Here is a 24,487-nt window from a genome sequence, read left to right on the forward strand (position 1 = left end):
AACGCCCACCAGACGAAAGCAATGATTTTGACTTGATCAGCATTAACCCCGCCCCCGACTTTGATGGGTGAAGCTGACAAATAAAATGTACTTATGAACAGCGATGCAGGGCCAGGAGTAGCAACGTGAATTAAATAAATACATCATTAAATAATTCATTAAATATGTCAGTAAAATAATTAAAATAGAAAACAAACCAATAATTGATTAAATATGTAATTAACTAATTAGAATTGTATATAAACAAATAATGAAACATTTTAAATGAAATTAATGGATAATTCATTATTAATATATTTCTTTAATTATGTACATTAAATTAATTACTGAAATAATTATTCATTAGTGATGTCTTTATTTAATACAACCATAAAATTATTGCTAGTTTACGTAAACCAATTTAAGACATCAGTATTAAAGGTTAAATTATGATAATGAATACATGCAACTATAACTGATGACATAAAAATGAGGATTTCTTAAGCTAAAGCCAAAGTGCTGACTCATTTGACATGTTACTCTCAAATGTTTTCCCTAATAACAATAACATAATTACACTTTAGCCACAAGAGGGCAGCAGCATTAATATAAGTCACATGTATATAAAGGTACAGTGATTATATTACAGTGATTTTGACAAAAACAAAACAGAAGTTGATGGCAGTGTGTTTTTCCATAACATACCAACCAAATGAAATAATAAAAACTTTATAACTTACAGAACTTTTTTTAGAGGCTTTGACCACTGGCAGCAGCCTCAGAAGAGCCTCCTCTGAAGCAAAGTAAACAAAACAGAAGTGTGTTTTTCCATGACAGAATAATTACGCACACCCCACTTTGCAGTTATTTGTTTGTAAAAAATGTTTGGAATCATGTATGATTTTTGTTCCATTTCTCACGTGTTCACCACTTTGTGTTGGTCTTTCACGTGGAATTCCAATAACATTGATTCATGTTTCTTTGTGGCTGTAATGTGACAAAATGTGGGAAAGTTCAAGGGGGCTGAATACTGTTGCAAGCCACTGTAAAGTTCACTATCAGTAACATCATAGCACCACCCAGCTGTATAGAAACTCCGTCATGCTAGCTAGTAGCAGTACGAGTTATTATAACTGACTGTAAAAAGTCAGCACAAGGAAAATAAACTAAAACTAAACTTGGTTTATATCTGACCCAGATAGACTGCAGGTCATAACTTCTTACCTGAAGTTCAGTTCACCTGACACGCGGACCGACAGCCGCCTCGGGTCTCTGCTCCTCCTATCTCCACTTTCCCTCATCCACCTGCTGCTTCTGTGGAAGCTCCGCCATAGCCACCACCAAACACCTGACTTATTTTTACACATCGACCAGCATCCGGCCAATCCGCCATCTTTCATTATTTTTTTTGTAACGGTATAAAACAATCATAAAAAAACATAATCGTCCCATAAAAATGAAAAATCACCATCAGTATGCCCGATGGCCAGTCCAGCTATGGTCGTGCCATCAGTTAACCCTTCACATGCCAGCTGTGACACGCGTGCCCAGGGTTGCCAACCCCTGCTCTAAAGCATCTGATTTGGATTCCTGAGATCAAATATATTTTCCTTTGGCTTTGTTTTCTTCCCATTTGTGGCTTTAATGTAGTGTTACATCCTGTTTGTTTGCTTCCATACATGTCCAGATTCACTGTTATGTTTCTATTCTTACATTGCTGTGTGATCACTGTTCCCTCTGCTGACTGATGTGACCTTTTGTATCTCACACTGATACTTGTCATATTTGTATCTGCGCCTAAAAGATAAAGTTTTCCATGCTAAAACACAGCTCCACCTCCTGCAGTTCTCACTCTGAACCACTAGATGTCTCTGTTATCTAAATGAAGACGTGCAGCACAGCAACCACAGGAGCGCTCAGATCACACGTGTCCTGTTATTATGTATAAAAGCATGAAACAGGTGGGATCAATATTAATGTTGTGGAAATATATGAAAAAGCAAAAGAGTAAAAACATTTTGTTTCTAGAAAGATCTTTCAGCTCACTGCTGCTCACAGACTGTATTTACAAGTGACAAACTGCAACTCTACAGTACATCTACAGTATATATCAAATATATTCTGTATTCAAATCTATTGAGTGATGTTTGAAAGTCTTTCCAGGTGAGTTTGATCCAGGAGGGTCTGAAGCCAGAGTCAGACAGAGACTGTGCAGAAACTGTAGAAGGACAGAGCAGCAGCAGAGCAGTCCAGATACACTGATGATCCTCTGTCAGATCCAGAGGGACACACAGGGATGATGCTGGACTCTACATTGTGTCTGACAGTGGAGCTGTTCTCAGAGCAGTTCACTCTGCAGCACTGACAGTCATCTGCACTTCTTCTCATTCCTCTGTCAGTCACTGCTGGATGAAGCTCTCCTCTCCACCTCCCAGTAACATGGCCCAGTCAGAGCGTCTCTACACACAAGCTGCTGCTGCTTCAACCTCTCTGGATCATCAGGACACAGCTCCTCCTCTCTCAGCACACACACCGTCCTGTTTACCATCACCAGCGCCACCTGCAGAGAGAAGAAGGAAGAGCAGAGGAGATAAACAAGTGTTTCCAGAGACTCTTCATCAGCTGTCAGTCAGTGATGCAGCACATCCAGTATAAAGAGCAGCAGGGACTTCAGTGCTGGGACTGTACTAGGACTCATTGTTGCTTCACTTTTTCTAATCTTTGGATTTTTATTGAAGTTGATGAAAATGTTTTTCCCTCCTAGTTTGAGTTTGGACTTTCATTCATTAGAAGAACCTTGGTGTGTCCACTCTGAGCTCTGTAGGAACCCCAACAACAAGCCCAACAATCCAGATGGACGGTTCCAGCTGTTAACTGGAGGAATTCCATCCAAACATCTGCTCTCACTAAATTCTTCCTCACCTACAGACTGTGTTCTTCACTGCTTTAAACTTGGAAATGAATGCAGTCATTGGTCTGTGTGCTGCTTTGTTCAGAGAGCTGATTGGCTGTTGACAGTGTTTGATCAGAGCGTGTCAGCCGTTACTATGGTGACCATAAAGGTCAGAAACAGGAAGTGTTTGTGTCCAATCCTGAAGCCTGTCACCATTCTCCTCTCACAGCTTCACTGAGAAGCTGCAGCTTTACAGGAAACACTGGATCTTTGTTTCATACTGACTGTGTTTAGTACAATACTGCTGACAGCACCACCCACTCACTCCATCACTCTACTTACACCAGAGTCTCCAGTCTGTAGACTGGACTCTGCTGAAGATCAGACAGCTGCTTCACATCTGGATCCTTCAGGTTGTTTCCCAACAGGATCAGCTCTCTCAGATGGGAGGGGTTGGACTTCAGTGCTGCTGCCAGATAATCACAGCTGATCTCTGACAAACCACAGCTCCTCAATCTGTATAAAGAATGAAAGATGTAAGTTTATTAGACAAAGTGTGAGCTTGAAATCATTCAGTGTTTCATCATCTGTTCAGAGCTGAAGAAGGTTCAGAATGTAGAAGTTTAGAAAATGGAAACTCCAAACAGCTGAAGCCAACAGGAAGCAGCTTCAAACAAACACAACAAGAGAAAAAACTCTGAATGTTTCACATTAAAGTCGTACATTTATCATAAAAACAGGACAAAGGGGGGGTCACGTGGCCAAGCATTAAGATGGCAGCTTAGCGGGGTCGCTCTCAGGACAGTGTACAAACTTTCTATAAACAAAACCCCTTGTATATGCTGTTAGTGTGGTCTGGAATATACGGCACTGACATGTCAAAAGCTTCATCTGTGAAACAGTGTGACATCTTTACCCGAAGACGCAAGACAGGCGCTATACCATCAACGTCCGACACAGATGCTAACATGGCTAGCATAGCCGAAGTTTTGGATGAACTCAAATCACTCCGGTCGGATTTTGGAGCCAAGTTGGACAGCATCGATATAAGACTGACTGGGATGGCGAGCGCAGTGACTGCACTGGAGGGTAAAGTTTCGGAGGTAAAGCAAAACATATTGAACCAGGGGGCCCATATCGAAGAGGCCGAAGCCCGCATTGCCGAAGTTGAAAGCACACTTGAGAAAACAGAAACGTCACTGAACTCGGCTATCAAACGAATTGCACTTCTTGAAGCCAAAACAGATGATTTGGAAAACCGCGGACAACGAAAGAACCTGCGCATCTTCGGCATAAAAGAGGGAGCAGAGGGGCAACAATCACTCTTCGACTTTATTAACATCATGCTACCCAAGTGGCTGGGGCTAGCGCCCGACAAGTCATTCACACTGGAACGAGTGCATCGCACGATGGCACCGGAAAACCAAACCAGAGCATAGCGGTACTTATTCGTTTCTTAAAATTCCAAGAGAAGGAACTGGTATATCGGGAAGCAAGAAAACAACAAATTACACATGATGCGGCCAAGATCACATTTGCACAGGATCTGTCTGCGGAGACGGTTCGGATCCGACAGGGATTTCACCCGGTTGTCAAACTGTTTATTGATATCAATGCCTTCCGTGGATTCCAGCACAACCCATGCAGACTCAGAATCCTGTACGGTGGAAAGATCCACCTCTTCTCAACACCTCAAGAAGCCAAAAAATTCTACAAGAATCTGCCGAAGGAAACTGTCACAGGCTGGGTCTCTGACCCAGCGCTCTGAACTCATTTTTGTATTTGTCTCATTTTAGATATTTGATTAGTTTGTGTCATTTCCTATTTATCTTTAGTTTAGGCAGTTATTATTTATTGTTTTCTTGGTTTCTATGTTTGAGTTCTTGTATCGTTCATCACTTGTTAGGTCTGTTAAGTTTGTTGTCATGTCTAGTTTCAGTGTTTCCTGTTTGGTTTTGGAAGGAGTCGTGTGTTCTTGGTTCTTTTTATTTAGCTTCACTGCTCCTGTCATTAGGTTCATGTTAGTCAGCTGTTTCCTCATGTGTCTCCACTTCCCCTGATCACCTCATGTGTGTATTTAAGTCCTCTGTTTTTGCATGTCATTTGTCGGGTCGTCTGTTATCCCACCATAGTCATAGTCATAGTATTTGTTTCTTAGTGTTTTTTAGTTTGCTTAGGGTTCCTTGTTTAACCCCTGCAATCATCCAAATAAAGGATCGCTTTCTGTTTAAACTTACAACTCCTCGTCCTCATCTGCTTTTGGGTCCTGTTTCCATTACTCACCGGCGCACCCCGCCGTGACAGAACGACCCGACCAGTATGGACCCAGCGGACATCTGTGAGGATTTTTGGGAGTTCAACACTCAGGTGACCATTCTCCGCGGACAGTGGATTTGCTACTCCGCGTGCAGACAGGAGAATGAGAAGGAGTCAATCGGAGTTAAACTAAAAGAGATTTTGTCTGCATATCCTGCTTACGCGGCGGGATTGTCGGAGGATGTGCAGGATTTTGTTCGCACAGTTTTGCCACCGCAGCAGCATCAAAACCGCGAACAGGAATCACTGCTGCTGCCTTGCGAGCCTGAGACGGTTCGTGTCGGTTCGCTGAGACTCGCCGCAGCGTCACCACCTCTCAGCTCATCAGTTTCCACACCCTCATCACAGTCTTGCCACACTCTTGCCACGGTCCAGTGCGAGGAAGCGCTCGATGCCATAGATTTGGACTACGACGAACGTCAGTCAATATTCAGCGCTCTATTGGAGGAGGAGCTCCGGTGGAAGCCATGGCTCATTCCAGAGCACGAGCACTCTTTCCGTGGAACTCGACTGGCTCTCGGGGGTCCCCGGACTTACCAGGGACTTCCACCCGTTGCGCCGCCGTCTTCCACTCTCAAGAAAAAGTGGCGTGCGTGCCACCGACGCTCCGCACCACAAACGAAAGTGAGTGACTATATTTTGGCTCCTCATGTTTTTTCTCAGGAGAATATTAAAACTAACACTGCCTTACCAGTTCATGAGCCCTGCTATAAAGAGACTGTTTATGATTTTGACGTTGCTAAAACTGAGAATATTTCGGCTGAGTCTTCCACGGACCATCCTATCCCTTTGCAAACTTATCCCGCTTCTCTGTGCATTGATCATGCCACGAACTATGCTTCTAAGAAGCATAATTATGAGACTGTTTGCACTGGAAATGCTAGCCATCAGGCTCAGCTAAGCTGCTGTGGGACTGTAATCCAGGCCGGGTTGGAGCCAGGGGCGGAGGTGCAGTTTGTGCAGCCTTTTCCAGTGTCAGCTGGAGGGCCCGAGGAGCCCGTCCAGTCTCACGCCTCGTCTGCTGGGGGTTTGGGAGGACCCAGCCAGCCTCAAGTTTCGTCTGCTGGAGGGCCCGAGTCGCCCGTCCAGCCTTACGCCACGTCAGCTGGAGGGCCCGAGGAGCCCGTCCAGCCTTACACCTCGTCAGCTGGAGGGCCCGAGGAGCCCGTCCAGCACCATGCCACATCAGCTGGAGGGCCCGAGGGGCCCATCCAGCCACCTTCTGCTTCACCACCTGCAGCTCCCGTGCCGCCGCCTGCAGTACCACCTCCTGCAGCGCTACCGCCTGCTGGTTCCGACCTGTTCCTGCCAGAGGCCCGTGTGCCTACTGGTTCTGATCTGTCCCTGCCAGAGGCCCGTGCGCCTGCTGGTTCTGTTGCGTCCCTGCCAGAGGCCCGTGTGCCTGCTGGTTCTGACCTGTTTCTTCCAGGGGCCCCGGTGCCCACTGGTCCAGAGACTGTTTTCGCTGGGGGGCACGAGGAGCCCATCCAGCCTCCTGCTTCGCCTGCTGGGGGGCCCGAGGAGCCCATCCAGCCTCTTGCTTCGCCTGCTGGGGGGCCCGAGGAGCCCGTCCAGCCTCCTGCTTCGCCTGCTGGGGGGCCCGAGGAGCCCGTCCAGCCCCAAGACTCGTCAGCTGGGGGGCCCGAGGAGCCCGAGGCTTCGGCTTCGCCTGGTCCGGCTTCGGCTTCGCCTGGTCCGGCTTCAGCCTGTGCTTCGCCTGGTCCAGCCTCGGCCTCAGCTCCTGCTTCTGCCTCGTCTGGTCCAGCCTCGGCCTCAGCTCCTGCTTTGCCGTCGCCTGGTCCAGCTTCAGCCTCTGCTTCTGTGTCGGCCTTGCCTGGTCCTGCGGCTGTGTTGCCGCCGCCCAAGCCACGTTTTGCCCCTCGGAATCGCCGGCCGCTGTCCAGGCCGTCAGCTGGACGTCGTTGCCATTGGGGTCGGCCGCCTGAACTATTGAACTGTGAACTGTGGTGCTCTCGACCTCCGGGTCGGCCCCCTGAACCTTTGAACTATGACCTGCTATGCTGTCGACCTCCGGGTCGGCCCCCTGAGCTCGTGAACTGTGGACTACTGGACCGTTGGCCTCCTGGTCGGCCGCCTGAACCATGTGAACTCTTGTGCTGCTGTCGTCCAGGTCGGCCACCTGAGCTGTTTGACCATGAACTCCTGTGCCGTCGGCCTCCGGGCCGGCCCCCTGATCAAATGAACTATGAATTTCTGGACCGTCACCCTCCGGGTCGGCCCCCTGACGAGTTATGAATTGTTCCCTGCACTCCTGTGCTTTTGGTGGACATTTTGTTTTTGTGGCTTTGTTTCTGGCCCTCCGTCCTGGGCCCCCGCCGCCCGCCCTGGGTGGGTTGTTTTTGGTTTTTGTTTTGTTTTTCAGGGTTTTTGGGCATCTGGAATCCGCCCTTGAGGGGGGGGCTCTGTCACAGGCTGGGTCTCTGACCCAGCGCTCTGAACTCATTTTTGTATTTGTCTCATTTTAGATATTTGATTAGTTTGTGTCATTTCCTATTTATCTTTAGTTTAGGCAGTTATTGTTTATTGTTTTCTTGGTTTCTATGTTTGAGTTCTTGTATCGTTCATCACTTGTTAGGTCTGTTAAGTTTGTTGTCATGTCTAGTTTCAGTGTTTCCTGTTTGATTTTGGAAGGAGTCGTGTGTTCTTGGTTCTTTGTATTTAGCTTCACTGCTCCTGTCATTAGGTTCATGTTAGTCAGCTGTTTCCTCATGTGTCTCCACTTCCCCTGATCACCTCATGTGTGTATTTAAGTCCTCTGTTTTTGCATGTCATTTGTCGGGTCGTCTGTTATCCCACCATAGTCATAGTCATAGTATTTGTTTCTTAGTGTTTTTTAGTTTGCTTAGGGTTCCTTGTTTAACCCCTGCAATCATCCAAATAAAGGATCGCTTTCTGTTTAAACTTACAACTCCTCGTCCTCATCTGCTTTTTGGTCCTGTTTCCATTACACATCGGCGCACCCTGCCGTGACAGAAACAGCAGAGGATGCTCATCACCAGTGAGTCGGTTAAACAACAGGTTAACCATTAAGACACTCCAAGACTGCCTCTGCTTCAACATAACCGACCAGTAATTGAGTCACTGATAAGAGACAGATAAAATTTTGAGCTCGAATTTATGTGGGACTTATGTTACCATAACTGGGCGTTTTTAAACGCATATTCGTTCTAAGTTTGATTGCAATCGTTTTTGGGTTGTATATTAACAACTGAACCTCAACTAAGTCTTTTTTTTTTTGGTTTTGCTTTGTTTTGTCCTACCAAGGGTAAACTTTACTTTATTATGGGGGAAAAATCAGTATCATTATATGGTTAGTGTACACTGTCTGATTTATGGGGTTTTGGAGAGGTCGCGTTGACTAGTTACTCCTCAGTGATGTGGATTAACGCCCTCCAAATAATTTGTTCACGGGAGGTGGGAGACATTTCCAACAAGGAAATGCAAATGTTCAATCAGAAATTGTTTACAAGTTCTTTATCTGGTATGTGTGAGTGTGTGAATGTATGTGCAAACCTGCTTCTTCAATTTTTCCTTGACTTTGTTTATTTAAGTGAACAGTCTGACAATATTTTATGGAGAGGACAACTAAAGCAAACATTTTGAACGTTAACATTACGACCTGGAACGTTAGGGGGATACGGAAGTTAGCTAAACTGAAACAAGTATTAAACCGACTAAAACATTTTAACTCTAGAATTATTTTCCTACAGGAATCTCATCTTACTGCATCAGAGATACATTTATTAACCAAAAGATGGCAGGGTCAGGTATATTTCTCTTCTTTTACTAGACATGCCAGAGGAGTCATTACTCTTATACATAAGTCAATCCCATTTCAAACTACGGGGGTGATTACAGATCCAAACGGGAGATATGTAATTGTGCAGGGCCGTATCTCCATGTTAGAAATAAACCTGATAAATATCTATGGCCCCAACGAGGATAACCCATCCTTCTATGAAAATCTATTTCTCACAATATCAACCTTGGAGGGCCTTTATATCATAGGAGAGGACTTCAATTGCGCCCTGGACCCTAACCTGGATAGGTCGTCTCAAACTGACACTACTCATACCCAGACTAGAAAAATACTTTTTAACTATATGAAAGATTTGAGATTAAATGAGGTCTGGAGAACAAGGAATCCAAATAACAGGGAATTTTCATGTTATTCTAGTTCGTATCAAAGTCATTCGCGGATAGACTACTTTCTTATCTCTACAGAGTTACTACCTTGTGTTGAGAACTGTTGGTATAACAGTATTGTGATTAGTGATCACGCAGCAGTATGTCTATCAGTTAGATTGGGCGAAGTTGATCAAGGTGTAAAGCGATGGAGGATGCAAACATTTTTGTTAAAGGACCCATCATTTGTCAAATTTATAGAAACTTGCATAGATCAATATTTTCAAATAAATAAAGATGAAACCACAGCTAGTATTAGGTGGGAAGCATTTAAAGCTTACATAAGAGGGGAAATTATAAGCTACAGTAGCAACAAGAGTAAGCAATATAACCAAGAATTAAAATCATTAGAAAGGCAAATTAAATCTAATGAAACAGAATTTTACCAGAGCAATGATCCCACTAAACTAAACAATCTGACTATTCTAAGAGCCAGGTATGATAAATTAACAGCAGAGAAAGTGGCAAAAAGTTTAATGTGGACCAAACAATTATTTTATGACCAAGGAGAGAAGGCAGGAAAATTATTGGCCTGGAGGATAAAAAAGATGCAAGCAGAAAAGGCCATCACCCACATAAAGTCCAAATCGGGTATTATAACAACAGACCCTTTAAAAATAAATGAAAATTTCAGAGAGTTTTATCAATCTTTATACCAATCTGAATATACGGGAAACAGAGAAACATGGGATGCATTTCTTGATCAGTTAAAATTTCAAACCCTCTCAGAAGAGGATAAAACAGCTCTTGATAGTCCTTTAACAATAAAAGACCTGTCAGAAGCCATAGACGACCTTGAAAAACCAAGATGGCGCGGCCACGTCCAGACGCCTTCCTGACCGCTCCGCTCCGACTATCCACTTTTCTTGTTTTTTACTTATTTTTTGCTCTGGTTTACATCCCAAAATCCTCTAGTCTTATAGTATACGACAGTGGATCACTTGTAAACATCGGTGCCAAGGTTGCACATCTAATCTTGGACACTTTTAAACCTGACCCTTCCTGGCCGCCAGAGATTCTACGCGGCGCGGAGAACAACAAAGGATGGGCCGCTCATCCGAGGCGCAGAACAAAGAAGCGCCGGGGAAAACGCGCTGGTATTAGGAACAGACTGAGACAGCAGGCGCATCGCGCACCACTGCCCAGTATCCTACTGGCCAATGTACAATCCATGGAGAACAAGCTCGATGACCTAAGAGCAAGGGTCACCTTCCAACGTGACATGAGGGACTGCAACATTCTGTGCTTCACGGAGACATGGCTGACCCCCACCGTGCCGGACCAGGCCGTAACTCCGTCGGATTCATTCTTTGTGCTCCGCGCGGACAGAACGGCAGAGTCGAACAAAACCAAAGGTGGAGGAGTGTGTTTCATGGTAAACAGAAAGTGGTGTGATGCCAGGAGCATTTCTACTCTCTCCAGCGGCTGCTCGCCACATCTGGAGTTCCTGAGCATTAAGTGCCGCCCTTTCTATCTGCCCCGTGAGTTCACCTCAGTCATCGCCACGGTGGTCTACATCCCACCCCAAGCGGACACAGGTATGGCTTTGTCCGAATTACATGATGTGTTGAGCTCGCTTCAAAACAAGGACCCGGGCGCAGCCCTCATTGTAGCAGGAGACTTTAACAAAGCGAACCTCAGACAAGTCATGCCAAACTTTTACCAGCATGTCTCGTGTCCAACGAGAGGGGATCGGATTTTGGATCACTGCTACACGCCATACAAGCAGGGCTACAAAGCTGTCTCACACCCGGCTTTTGGGAAGTCTGACCACAATGCCATCTTCCTCATTCCCCAGTATAAACAAAGCATACTGAGGGAAGACGTGACCACGAGGGAGGTAAAACGGTGGACTGCCCAATCAGAAGCTACGCTACAGGACGCACTCAACGACGTCGACTGGGACATGTTCAGAGCATGCGCAGTCGACATCAACGAGTTTACGGAAGTAGCAGTATGCTTCGTCAATATGCTAGCGGAGGAGATTATCCCCACTGCGAGAGTCACCACATTCCCAAACCAGAAACCGTGGATGGACAGATCGATCCGCACTGTAGTAAACGCCAGGACCGCCTCCTACAACGCGGGTCTCGCCACTGGCGATATGAGCGCCTACAAAGCGGCCTCATACGGCGTGCGGTGAGAGATGCCAAACGCCGGTACCGGGAACGTGTGGAGTCCCGCTTCCACCAGGGCGACACACGGAGTATGTGGCACGGACTACGCACCATTACGGACTACAAAGCCAGGGACACTGCGCCGATCAACGCCGACTCTGCATTCACCAACGAGCTGAATCGGTTCTACGCCCGTTTCGAGGTTAGCCAGGCGGCTAATGCTATCTACCGCCTGACTACCGAGGACAGTGACGTCATCAGCGAGAGACCGGTGACCAGCATCGCGGAGCATGACGTCAGAGCAGCACTGAGGAGAGTGAACACAAGGAAAGCGGCGGGGCCAGACGGCATCACCGGCCGTCTGCTGCGCTGCTGTGCTGACCAGCTAGCAGGTGTGTTCACTTACATCTTCAACGAGTCCCTGGCGAAGTCTGTGGTCCCCACATGCTTCAAAAGATCCACCATCATCCCTGTGCCCAAGAACAGCAAACCCTCATCCCTGAACGATTACCGGCCAGTTGCACTGACCTCGGTAGTAATGAAGGTGTTTGAGAGGCTGCTGAAGAACATCATCTCCTCCTCCATCCCAGACACCACAGATCCGCTGCAGTTTGCCTACAGATCCAACAGATCCACAGAGGATGCCATCGCCCACGTCCTACACACCACTCTCAGCCACGTGGACAAGAAACAGGGTAACTATGTGCGAATGCTGTTTGTTGATTACAGTTCAGCGTTTAACACAATAGTGCCCTGCAGACTGTTCACAAAGCTCAGGGATCTGGGACTTAACAGCCGTCTGTGTGCATGGGTGTTGGACTTCCTCACTGGCAGAACTCAGGTGGTGAGGGTGGGCAGGTGCTTCTCCAACAGCATCACCATCAACACAGGAGCACCTCAGGGATGTGTCCTCTCGCCACTGCTCTACTCCCTCTACACTTCAGACTGTGTGGCCACCCATGGCTCCAACACCATTGTGAAGTTTGCTGACGACACAGTGGTGTTGGGTGCCATCTCCAACAACGATGAGGCGGCCTACATGGATGAAGTGAAGAATCTGGCATCGTGGTGCCAGGACAACCACCTCCAGCTGAATGTCAGCAAGACCAAGGAGCTGGTGGTGGACTTCAGAAGGGGTCAGCACAGAGACTACAAGCCCATTATCATCAATGGAGCTCCAGTGGAGAGGGTGCAGTCCTTCAAGTATCTTGGTGTCCACATCTCCTCAGACCTGACATGGGCTGCCCACATTCAGGTCCAGACCAAAAAGGCTAGGCAGCGCCTGTATCACCTACGACAACTGAGGAAGTTCAGGGTCTCTCCAAAGATCCTCAGGATTTTCTATACAGGCGCTGTGGAGAGCATCCTCACACAGAACATGACATCGTGGTTTGGGAACAGCTGTGCGAAGGACCAAAAAGCTCTCCAGAGAGTGATCCGTACAGCAGAACGCTGCTGCAGGATTGCTCTCCCCCCGCTTCAGGACACCTACACCAGGAGATGCCGGACTAGAGCAGCGCAGATACTGAAGGACCCGTCCCATCCTGGCAACAAACTGTTCCAACTTCTGCAATCTGGTAGAAGGTTCCGCATCATCCGGGCAAGGACAGAGAGACTCAAGAGGAGCTTCTATCCCCAAGCCATCCGTGCCCTAAACACACACACCCGCCCTCTCACATCATCTATAATTGACTGAGACAGGACTCTCTTCCAGACACTCTAAACCAAGGCACAATGTACATTCCAAATTCCTTTAATTTTAAATATGTTTATATTGTCTATCCTGTAAAATAGTCAGATGTCTATTCATATTAATGTAGAGAATTCACCTGCTTGCTGCTACTACTGCACATTCACCCAGTGTATATACTATATATATATATATATATATATATATAATGTTCTTCCTCTACACCCCGCCCTCCCCCCCCCCCCAAATTTTTGCACATGTCGAGGAGCGTGTCAGGCTACATTTCACTGTGTGTTATACTTGTATAACTATGCATGTGACAAATAAAGAACCTTGAACCTTGAATAGCGGTAAAACGCCTGGTCCTGATGGACTTCCAATGGAATTCTATAAAACATTTAAAAATAAATTAATACTGCCACTTCTTAACATGTATGAGGAGTCATATAAGTCCGGAATACTCCCAGACTCACTGAGATTAGCTACAATGACCCTTTTATTGAAGCCAAATAAGCCTCCGACTGAATGCTCCTCTTATAGGGGAATTAGTCTTATAGGATGTGATACGAAGATTTTGTGTAAAGCACTCTCTAGAAGACTAGATAAATGTGTGCCTAATTTGATAACAGACGATCAACAAGGTTTTGTTAAAACGAGACAAGGCTATCATAATATAAGACGTGTCCTCAATGTACTTTATGAGAAAAACAATAGGGAGGACACTGCACTGCTATCACTAGATGCGTGCAAAGCCTTCGATAGAATAGAATGGAATTATCTCTTACAAGTGCTCCCCAGATATGGACTAGGTGAAACATTCCTGAAATGGATCCGATTATTGTATACACATCCAGCAGCACAAGTTTTAACTAATAATAACGTATCAAAACCATTTAATTTACAGCGATCAACCAGGCAGGGCTGCCCTCTGTCACCAATTCTCTTTGTGTTAGCAATAGAACCTCTGGCCATAGCTGTGAGAGCAAATGCAGGAATATCAGGGATAAGAATTGGAGGAAGAGACCATCTAATTTCTTTATTTGCAGATGATATTATATTTTTTTTGACTAATCTGAAAGATAGTATCCCTAATTTAGTAACATTAATAAAAACATTTGGAGAATTTTCAGGATACAAAATTAACAATTCTAAATCAGAATTAATGTTTCTTAATGAAGAAGAAAGACGAAGCCCTGTGGTGGCCACCCCATTTAAGACAACTACAACAGGCTTTAAATATTTAGGCATTAGGATCACCCCAAACCTCAAGGACATAACCTCAATAAATTATGATCCCCTTGTAGAAGAGGTCACGGAAATGCTAAACCGTTGGAGAAACCTGCCTGTATCTATGACAGGCCGGATAAATATCCTAAAAATGACAATTTTACCCCAATTTTTATATTACTTCCAAACACTTCCGTTGCCTCTACCAACTTCATTTTTTGACAGTTTAAACTATTTAACCAATTTATTTGGAATAATAAGAAGGCAAGGCTCCGCTTACAACTACTTTACTTGCCCTATGAAAGAGGAGGTCTCCAAGTCCCCAACCTCAGATGGTATTATATGGCTGCCCAACTAACATCAGCCACCCATTATTTCTCCCAACAACAACTCCAGCCTGGGTCGACATCGAGCAAAAATCTGTTCCAGATCTTCCCTTACACACTTTTCTATACTCTTCAGACACTAAGACATTAAAAAAAATACAAGGAACCCTTTTTTGAAAAATACAATTATAATTTGGCATGCAGCTCATAAATATGTGGGCGATCCTCCATCGCTTTCGCAATTTACCCCTATTTGGGGAAATGAAAAGTTCACGCCTGGTAAAAGTGATGGAGGATTTAAAATATGGAAAAATAAAGGCATTCAAAAAATTAAAGACCTATATGCAGATGGCATGCTGCTCACATTTGATCAGTTGTGTAAAAAATATTTAATACCCCCAAAACACTTTTTTAAATATTTACAATTGAAAAACTATTTGTCATCGAAACTGCAAAGGATTGCTGAACTTCCAACATTGACAAAAATAGAGGAGGTATGTACACGGACACGCCGTCGGGGCTGAAAGTGGACAGCTCACAGATCCTGAAGCTGCAGGTTTCATCTGTCTCCAACCAAAAGTGAGTGAACCAGCAGCAGAAGAAGATCCAAACTACGCTTTACGTTTGATGAACATCGTCATGAATTCTCTCTGACTTTGACGTTTACTTCCTGCACAGCTCTCTCTCTCTCAGTGTACTTCAAGAACAGTTTACCTTCAAAAATCTGTTTCCTGCATTATTCACTGCTTATTACGCACCAGTCTGCTGTTGTGTTCACTGCTGTCGGCCTCCGAAAACAAAGCCTCATTTCTGCTGTTCAATACTGAAGAAATTTAAACCTTTTAAAATGATGACAGATTACAAACTCTCAGCTGTGTCTGTAATCAAACCTCTGTAACGTTGCTTCACTTCAGCAGCATCAGGTCATGTTCACATGTTGATTCATGGTTTGCTTCAGTTTTTGATGGACTGCAGAATATTTTGAAGGTTATCTGCTATAAAAAGCCAGAACAGGAAAATCTGCTTCATGTGTTTCTGTCACGGCAGGTGAGGAGAGCCGTGTGAAAATAATAAATGAGGGAGGATCCAAGCGCAGGCAGTCGTGAGGGTGTTAAGGTGGTTTATTGAGCATGAAATAAATATGGACAAACAGCAAACGGAGCTCGAACTAAACTAGACTGGAGAACAACTAAACTACAAAGCACAAACCTGAATGAGAACGAGCAGAGGAGAATGACGATGGACAGCAGGGAGAACACACGGGTGAGACATGGTGGATACACAGACGGACCAGCAACTACAATGACGGAGGACACGACTTAAATACACACAGAGAAACACGGGAATTACACACAGGTGGTGGACACAGCTGGGAATAATCCGTAAGACGAGACAGAGGTAAAACTGAACACACTCACATGAGACGCAGATCTTCACAATAAAACATCACACGCAGGCTCGACATAGAGAGACAGACAGGAAATGACATATGAAACTAAACCCACATCTTAAACCCAGATAAACAGAAACATGGAACTCTAATAATAGACATCATAAACATTACCATAACACGACAAGAGAACAAGAACACAATCCCTGATGCAAACTTAAATCAAAACACAATAAACTCAAAATACTGGGTCCAACAGACCCAGAACCGTGACAGTTTCTGTTTGATCCTCAGTGACTTTGACACAAAGGCCTCTGCTGTGATGATCACACCTCTGATCGAGTCTCACAGTGTCAGCTTTGTTTTTATACATATGGATATGTGCTGAGAAATGATCAGAATTATAATATTTCCCACTGTCTGCTGTGTGCCGTGACCTTTGACCTGCTAAAGACAGTCAGCTGTGGATTATTCATTGTTGTGTCTGATACTTAGAACTGTGAGGAAGAACACTACACAGTTAATCAGGGTCCCCTCTCTCTGAATCAGGAAAGGTGGGCAGGCCGCGTGTGGGCCGCGGGCCATACGTTGAGTCTCACTGTTTGAAATGTGAACATTGTTCTGCTGCAGTCAATGGACTAAACCAGAGAAGAAGAAAACAGACTTTACCATGAAGATCCTCAGTGTGGATCAGTATAATATCAGCCTGATGTCTGCAGTTCAGTGTCAGCACAACTTTCACATCATATTCATCTCAGCACAACTAAAACATGCTGACTGACCTCAGAGTTTCATGTCCACATCCTGGACTCTCCAGGAAACCACACAGATGCTTCACTCCTGAATCCTGCAGCTTGTTGTTCCTGCTCAGGTCCAGCTCTCTCAGATGGGAGGGGTTGGACTTCAGTGCTGCTGCCAGATAATCACAGCTGATCTCTGACAAACCACAGCACCACAATCTGTATAAAGAATGAAAGATGTAAGTTTATTAGACAAAGTGTGAGCTTGAAATCATTCAGTGTTAGAGGAAAAATGATTCTATGTTTCTTTACCTTCTTTTAAATGTGCAAAGATACCCTTTGTCTGTGTTTAGATTAGTTTAGAAGTGTCTTTTAGACTTTCCCAGCAAAGACATATTTTTCCTGGGACATATTGTTTTAGATTGTTTTATCTCTCCCAGCTCTCTGCTAACGAGACTAGCACCATATATGGAGTTGTTTATTTTATCTGTTTATTATTTTCTTATCCTGTTCTCACTGTCTCTTTGCTCTGTGCCTATAAAAATTGCCAAGCCACTGTGCATGGTGTGAGTTGTTCTTCGCAGCTCACCCGTGTACACGTTTGATAAAGAAAGTAACTTTGTCTCATTGTGTCTTTATTTCTCCTGGGTTTTTTGCAGAGTTTTCTCCCAACATTTCTTGGTCCTTCTGAGCCGGAGCACCTCCATCGTGTCCCATCTCCGTGACCAGTCCACGTTGCATGACTGTCGACAGCTCACATACCAGGTGTGTGATAAAAGTCCAAGAGCGTTAAATTCGGTTCTTGGCCAACGTCTTAGAAAGCGACCCACGGCGGTGGGGCCCAATCGAGGTGGACCAGATCCGGCGACACTGACCAGGTAGATACAGACACACTGACACAATCTTGCGTAAAAGCGTATTTTAAATTCAGGGAATTTAAAATAGCGGAAGTAGCTCGTCGACTGGTAGCTTTGGAAGCTCGTCGACTGGTAGCTTTGGAGCTCTGGGTAGCTCCCCCAGCTGGGTCTAGACTGGGTCTAGGGAGTAAGTAGCTCTCCACTGCAGGAGCTCCCCTTATGATAAGGGTTCCGGTCGCGCGCGAATAGGTGTGAATGTGAATGTGTGTGTGTATTGTTTTAATTAACGGAGCAAGCTGAATTTTCACGGTCCAATAATAGACTGAGCTGCTCCTACTGTGTTTTTCTTTCACTGCTGTTCACTGACGTGCTGGTGGTTTGGGAGAACGGTCGAGTTTCGTCTCGTAAAGTTCACACCGCTTTTGGAAATAGTCCGAAAGTCGCAGGGCGTGTGAGCATCCACTCTCATTCCTCATACCAGCGAAGGTGATAGCAGCTGTATCGTGTATATATTACTTAAACAAAAATAAGTAAATACATAAATAAGATGGGTAATCAAGCAAGTGAAATTAAAACTCACTCCTGCTGACGAGCAGTGGTGAGAAAAGAAAAGTCCAGGCGCCGGACAGAACAGTGTCTGTAAATTGAGAAATTTAAGAAAACAAAATATAAACAGTCAGAAGAACAGAACTCAACTGCCAGTTTAGTAAAACCAGAAGACGAGACACTGTGCAGTCCCCACAATCCTTTTAGTAAAGCCATCACCCATTCCTGCAGCCACATCTGCAGCACCACCCATATCAGGAAGAACATAATAATCCCTTATTAAGTGAAAACTAGAGATCAACGTAGTTTGAAGTAGTTTAAAAGGGTTGAAAACAGACCCCACTGAGTAGATATAAATATAAAAAGTACGAAATAAAGATAAACAAAGGGAAAATTACAGTAGAAATTATCTTTAGAGTATTTGAAATTAATAATAGCAAGGATAACAACCTGTAAAGTGATATTAACAATGAAACACAGTTGGCATGATGACCATGCCCAGCAGGTATAAAATGAATATAAAGCAAATAATTCACACGAAAATATTTTAATAAAATAAATAAGGTATATTAAGGCTGTGTCATTGTTCAGCCAAGGACAGTGTGTGAAAAGGTAACTGTCTCCAGCTTGGGAAAATGGTGATACTGCAGATCACCTGAAGCCCTTGATGGATACAAAATAAAATATAAATAATACATTATAATAGAACTGCCTGGTCCGCCATGCAACAGAGAGAACAAATGTGACCGCAGGTTGAGTCTGATATGAAGCAAACAGAAGATCGGTTTAAAAAAGTAGGTGTGACATCCAGTCGAACTGAGACGGCCAGAACTGAGGGTTGTTGAATGACCTTTATTATTTATTGCAGTGTATCAGACAACGAACAAACGTAAGAGCTAGAACAATTCGTATTTGTACAACATAACAATAGTCCTCTCTCCCTTTTTCTCCGTTAGCATGACTTTTCCGTTTTTTCGTCTTTTATACATCAAGTTGTTTACCGTTACACCATTCTACTTCCGGTCACACAGGAAGTTGCCAAAATAAAAGGTTAATACGTATGTTACGTGAATATGAGCTAGCTTTACATATCCGCTGTTACAGTAGGCACAAACGTGTTGAGAGGAAAAGCAAATCTGTGCAGATTGGATGAATTCTACATTATCTGTTTGCTGAATAAGATGATCCTAACTATCAACTTGGCTCAGTAGTAGCATAATGGTACACACTAATAAAATATTATAATATGCTATTGCTGTTATATAAGATGATAATATTAACAATGACATAATATTAATATGAAGAGGCACCTTAGTCGGTTATGATGTGAGGTGGATAATTGTTAAGCAGTAGTCTGCATCAAGCTTAAGGTGTGCTGAAACTCAGTGTAATGACATGTGAGATGAAGACAATACAGAGAATAACTAAACTAATGAAGTGCATAGAGGCACTTGACCAGCTTCAAACCTATCATTCTAGAATGACACATTGCTGAGATATAGAGCACACCTATAATAACAACCAATAAGCAAAAACCCTGTAGACAACAGCTAAAACTACAGGATTGAGAAGCTGAATTAAATATGTAGACACTGCTAAGCTGATGAGCATGTTACACATTTTCTTTTATTTTTATTTATTTGTTTCTTTTAGAGCAGAAGCTGCATGCTATTAAAAGCCAACATATGCAGACTTCTGCCTTGTTCGGGTGGCAGCATTTTTCCTTTTTCTTTTGTGTCCTGACACGTGTATGTTTTTGTTTTTGTTTGATTATTTTGTTGGTTTTGGAAACGAATTTAAACGAACTTGTGACAATACTTGAGAATCACAGTGACACATAGTGATTAGGCATATGATTGAAAAATGCCTAGGTTTAGAGCTGTGAGCTATGAGCTGTGAGCAATTCAAAGTTAAATATATATATATATATGTATAAATGGGAAACAACCCTAACTTCAAAGTTTGAAATGTGTGAGATGCATGAATTGTTTGAAAACTAGAAATTATTTAAAACTGGCTTAAGTGAAAATGTAGTGTTGCATTTATTCTCCCAAACTAAAAAAAAAAAAAAAAAAAAAAAAAGGAGAAGAAGCATTCTGTAACTTAAAAATAAGGCTGACGTGTTGACAATAGACTAAGGGACTCATTTGCAGGTGGCTATCAGGAACAGAGAGACAAGCAACGTCACAGACACCAAGGCTGCAGACAGCCACGCAGAAACAGCAGATAAAATAGAGACAACGCCTGCTAGAACCGTGGAGAGGAAGGTCACTTCACACGAGATTGTAGGAGTAGGCCACAGAGAAATAATGCAAAACAGTTTTGAGGCAGCCACTTAAGAACTTACAGTTTTCTAAGGACAAATTAGTTGTAAAGTCAGCTGCAGGCCACACAACTGTACAACAACTAACTGCCCCGTTAGAACTAATACATACAGAAAGTGGCTGCAGGTGCTTTATTAAATGCATATATGACCCGTCGTGTCCAGTAAATTTGCTAGGTAGAGACGCTTAAGATAGGTGTAATCCCAGAAAAGAATGGCATGACTGCTGAGTGCATGCTAAATGACACCCCACCAGAGCCAGATAGCACTAACACAGAAAACAGTAGCCGCGTGTGTCTCTCTCAAGGCTACGGTGTTCCACATTATTACTGGACTCTCGCTTTGCCAGAGCTAAAAAACTACACAATGTGGCCCGTCAACACACACCCGCCACATCCACTTTCCAGAAACTGACCGAGTATCACAACACTCTGAGATTTAAACAAACTCCAGGCCGAGATCAACCTTATGATCAGCAAGTGTGGAAGCTAGGAGAACAGCATTTGACCTTACAGCACAGGCCGAAATTGTGTAGGTTACGCAGTAACCACAGATAGTAGGATAATAGAAGCAAAACCACTTTCTTCTTCATATTCTGCACAGAGCGCTGAGCTGATAGCTGTGATTCGCGCATGTGAAATACACAAAGACAAACTAATAAATATACATACAGACAGCCAGTATGTTTTCTCTGCTGTGCATCATTTTGCAAAAAATTTGGCAAAACAGAGGAATGATTACATCAACCGGAAAACCGGTTCAGCATGCCAACCTCTTACAACGCCTACTGACTCTTTCATTACTACAGGCAACAACTTTGCTGACAGAGCAGCAAAACAGGCGGCACAAATGACAAACATCACATTGATGGCAGTAAACACACATCAGATTCCACTGGATGTGTTGAAAAATGAACAAAAAGCAGCAAGCACAGCCGAGCAGGCAAAATGGCTAAAACACGGTGGAGTTCTGACAAACGACTTAATGATGTGTTATGGCAAGCCAGTGTTGCCAAAATCCCTCCACAAAACAGCTGAAACCTCAGCAAAACAATTTGTCAGAACGTGCATGACGTGTCAAAAATATAATGCTCAGGGAAACCTGAGACCAAAAAGAGGCCGTTTTCCCACACCACCTTATCTTTTTCACACAATCCATATGGACTTTATTGAGCTAAATGAATGCCAAGGGTAAAAATACGCCCTAGTGGTTATAGATGTATTGTCAAAGTGGCCAGAAATCTACCCAGTGAAAAAGGCAGATGCAATTTCAGTAGCAAAATGTATGTCTAAGTTGTTGGAAAATAAAGAGATGATTGTAAATAACGAAGAACGTAATGATGTCTCTCCAGTGTCTTGCAGATTACAGCCCGGTGACTGGGTTCTGATCAAAGCGCTCCAAAGGAAAAACTGGAGCTTTCAAAATAGCGGAACGACCATCTTGGATCCATCAGAGCCACTGCAGGAGAGTAAGTGAAGCCATCTAAACTCAGCCGACACAGGCTCGCCCAATTGTTGTGATCTTGCTCGGTGGAGGGAACAGCCTTTCTGGCCGAGAAGTCAACTCACAACAGGAGGGTGTGTCCTGCTGTCATGAGGTGTTGGCTGCTTATCACTGCAGCGGGCTTGACCCTGGCCGGGCTCCTCATCTTTGCTTCCGTGAAGGACAACAAGTCACGCTATATGAAGAAAAGGCAGACACTGTATGACAAAGGAAAGCACACCAAGTTTCCCCATGGCTACGCCACTAATTTCTGGTGGCAGTTTATGAACACTACAGCTCACTTGAATAATAAAACTGACTGCTATGCATGTGCCCATATGCCCCTATCCTCGCAGACGTCTGGCCTATGGCCGTACAGCATACCAGAAGATCGCAGTTGGTGCCTGTTGGGCCTGGCAACACATCCAGGCTACGGTACTCTTTGGTCCAAGGCCAACTACAGCATCCCAGCAAAAGCAACCTGGAGGTCATCGTCACTCACGAATGTGAACTGTTCCAGACAGACCTACCTACTGACCTGGCCCCAAGTCTCAGACCCACTGCCTGATGTAATTCTACTGAACAAACTGAACGCAGCGCAACTGCCAGTATGTGTGATGAACAATGGATCGCGGGCAGTGGGGGAGCTGCCTACTCACCTATGTAAGTCCATATACACTTTCTGCCCACCGAGGAATGAGAGGAAGTGTATGGCCTGTTCAACCAACACAACCTGTGCCAGAAGCACGACGCTGATGAGCCTCAACTGTCGCTCCAACTACAGCTACCGGATGCCACTACAAACAAAGACTCAGTACCAGACAGGATGTGCACGGACGGCACCAAGCAGTAAAGGAACCAGAGTTTCGCATCTGGGGAGGAGGAGTGAAATTCTCACTCCAATGCCGGAGCTTGATCCGCGGCATTGGAGTTGCCGAGGTGCGGGATCATGTGGAGATCAAACGATATGCTCTGGTAAGACACATCAACTTGACTAAGACCCTGGGACCGGCTTTAGCAGAGGAGCAGAAGGCCATTAGAACGATGGTGCTGAAGAACAGACTGACTGTAGACCTGCTAACAGCATCACAAGGAGGAGTTTGCAAGCTGATCGGGGAGACATGTTGCACGTTTATCCCTGATGGATACGAAGCTGGAGGAGACATTTATGAAGCTTTGCAGAATTTGACCGTTCTGCAGAAATATGTCACTGACCACATACCTGGTGCAGCTACACCACAAGGCTGGCTGGACTGGCTGGACTGGTTATTTGGCGGCTCGTGGTTGGCTGCTGCAGCAAAGCCGTTTGTCTTTCTAGGTTTCATCATGGTGGCACTGCTCATGTTGGTGTTGTGTGTGGTGCCATGTCTAAGAGTAATGATTTCAAAGATGATAACAACTACAATGACTGCTTATGTTGCCGTGCCTCAAGAAGAACAGCATCCCGTTGCAATTCTGTTAGAGGAGAACCTGTAATAGCTGCTAATAAATGACGTGGTGATTAAAAATGACTTGTCAAGTGATCATGCACTGATTAACACATTAGTAGTTTATGCAGGTACAACATAAGGTTTATATTCTTTTTTTATTATTCTTTTATTTGTTGTAGTTTTAGTTTTATTATTTTCCCTTGAATATTACTTTTATTGTTTCTTTTATTATATTTTATCACATGATTTACACTTCTACTATGCTGACATTTGAAGAATTAAAAATTGCTACAGATACTTAATATTGCAGACAATTGTTGTACACATTTAAAACAAGTTAAAACAGGAGGGAATATGTTAGAGGAAAAATTATTCTATGTTTCTTTACCTTCTTTTAAATGTGCAAAGATACCCTTTGTCTGTGTTTAGATTAGTGTAGAAGTGTCTTTTAGACTTTCCCAGCAAAGACATATTGTTTCTGGGACATATTGTTTTAGATTGTTTTATCTCTCCCAGCTCTCTGCTGACGAGACTAGCACCATATATGGAGTTGTTTATTTTATCTGTTTATTATTTTCTTATCCTGTTCTCACTGTCTCTGTGCTCTGTGCCTATAAAAATTGCCAAGCCACTGTGCATGGTGTGAGTTGTTCTTCGCAGCTCACCCGTGTACACGTTTGATAAAGAAAGTAACTTTGTCTCATTGTGTCTTTATTTCTCCTGGGTTTTTTACAGAGTTTTCTCCCAACATTCAGTGTTTCATCATCTGTTCAGAGCTGAAGAAGGTTCAGAATGTAGAAGTTTAGAAAATGGAAACTCCAAACAGCTGAAGCCAACAGGAAGCAGCTTCAAACAAACACAACAAGAGAAAAAACTCTGAATGTTTCACATTAAAGTCGTACATTTATCATAAAAACAGGACAAAGACTTGAAAAAGTCGTGTTTTTCCTTCCAGGAACCACAAG

General features: G+C 44.1%; 1 protein-coding gene across 1 annotated transcript in view; it reads right to left on the reverse strand.

The window, feature by feature from the left end:
* Nucleotides 1–455: 455 nt before the first annotated feature.
* The window catches only part of LOC147336594 (protein NLRC3-like), a 31,306-nt gene continuing 7,274 nt past the window's right edge, over nucleotides 456–24,487 (reverse strand). Inside the window, exons 4-6 of the mRNA XM_086285464.1 lie at nucleotides 16,927–17,103; nucleotides 3,215–3,388; nucleotides 456–2,539 (exon numbers count right to left, since the gene is read on the reverse strand). Of these exons, the coding sequence (XP_086141590.1) occupies nucleotides 2,527–2,539; nucleotides 3,215–3,388; nucleotides 16,927–17,103 (364 nt within the window). The 3' untranslated portion in view covers nucleotides 456–2,526. The remainder of the gene's footprint in view (nucleotides 2,540–3,214; nucleotides 3,389–16,926; nucleotides 17,104–24,487) is intronic.

This window comes from Aulonocara sp. 'chitande type north' Nkhata Bay, linkage group LG3 (genome assembly GCF_057382095.1).
Source record: "Aulonocara sp. 'chitande type north' Nkhata Bay isolate Kocher_YH1m ecotype deep benthic linkage group LG3, A_spYH_male_GT1.1, whole genome shotgun sequence".
Classification (NCBI taxonomy): domain Eukaryota; kingdom Metazoa; phylum Chordata; class Actinopteri; order Cichliformes; family Cichlidae; genus Aulonocara; species Aulonocara sp. 'chitande type north' Nkhata Bay.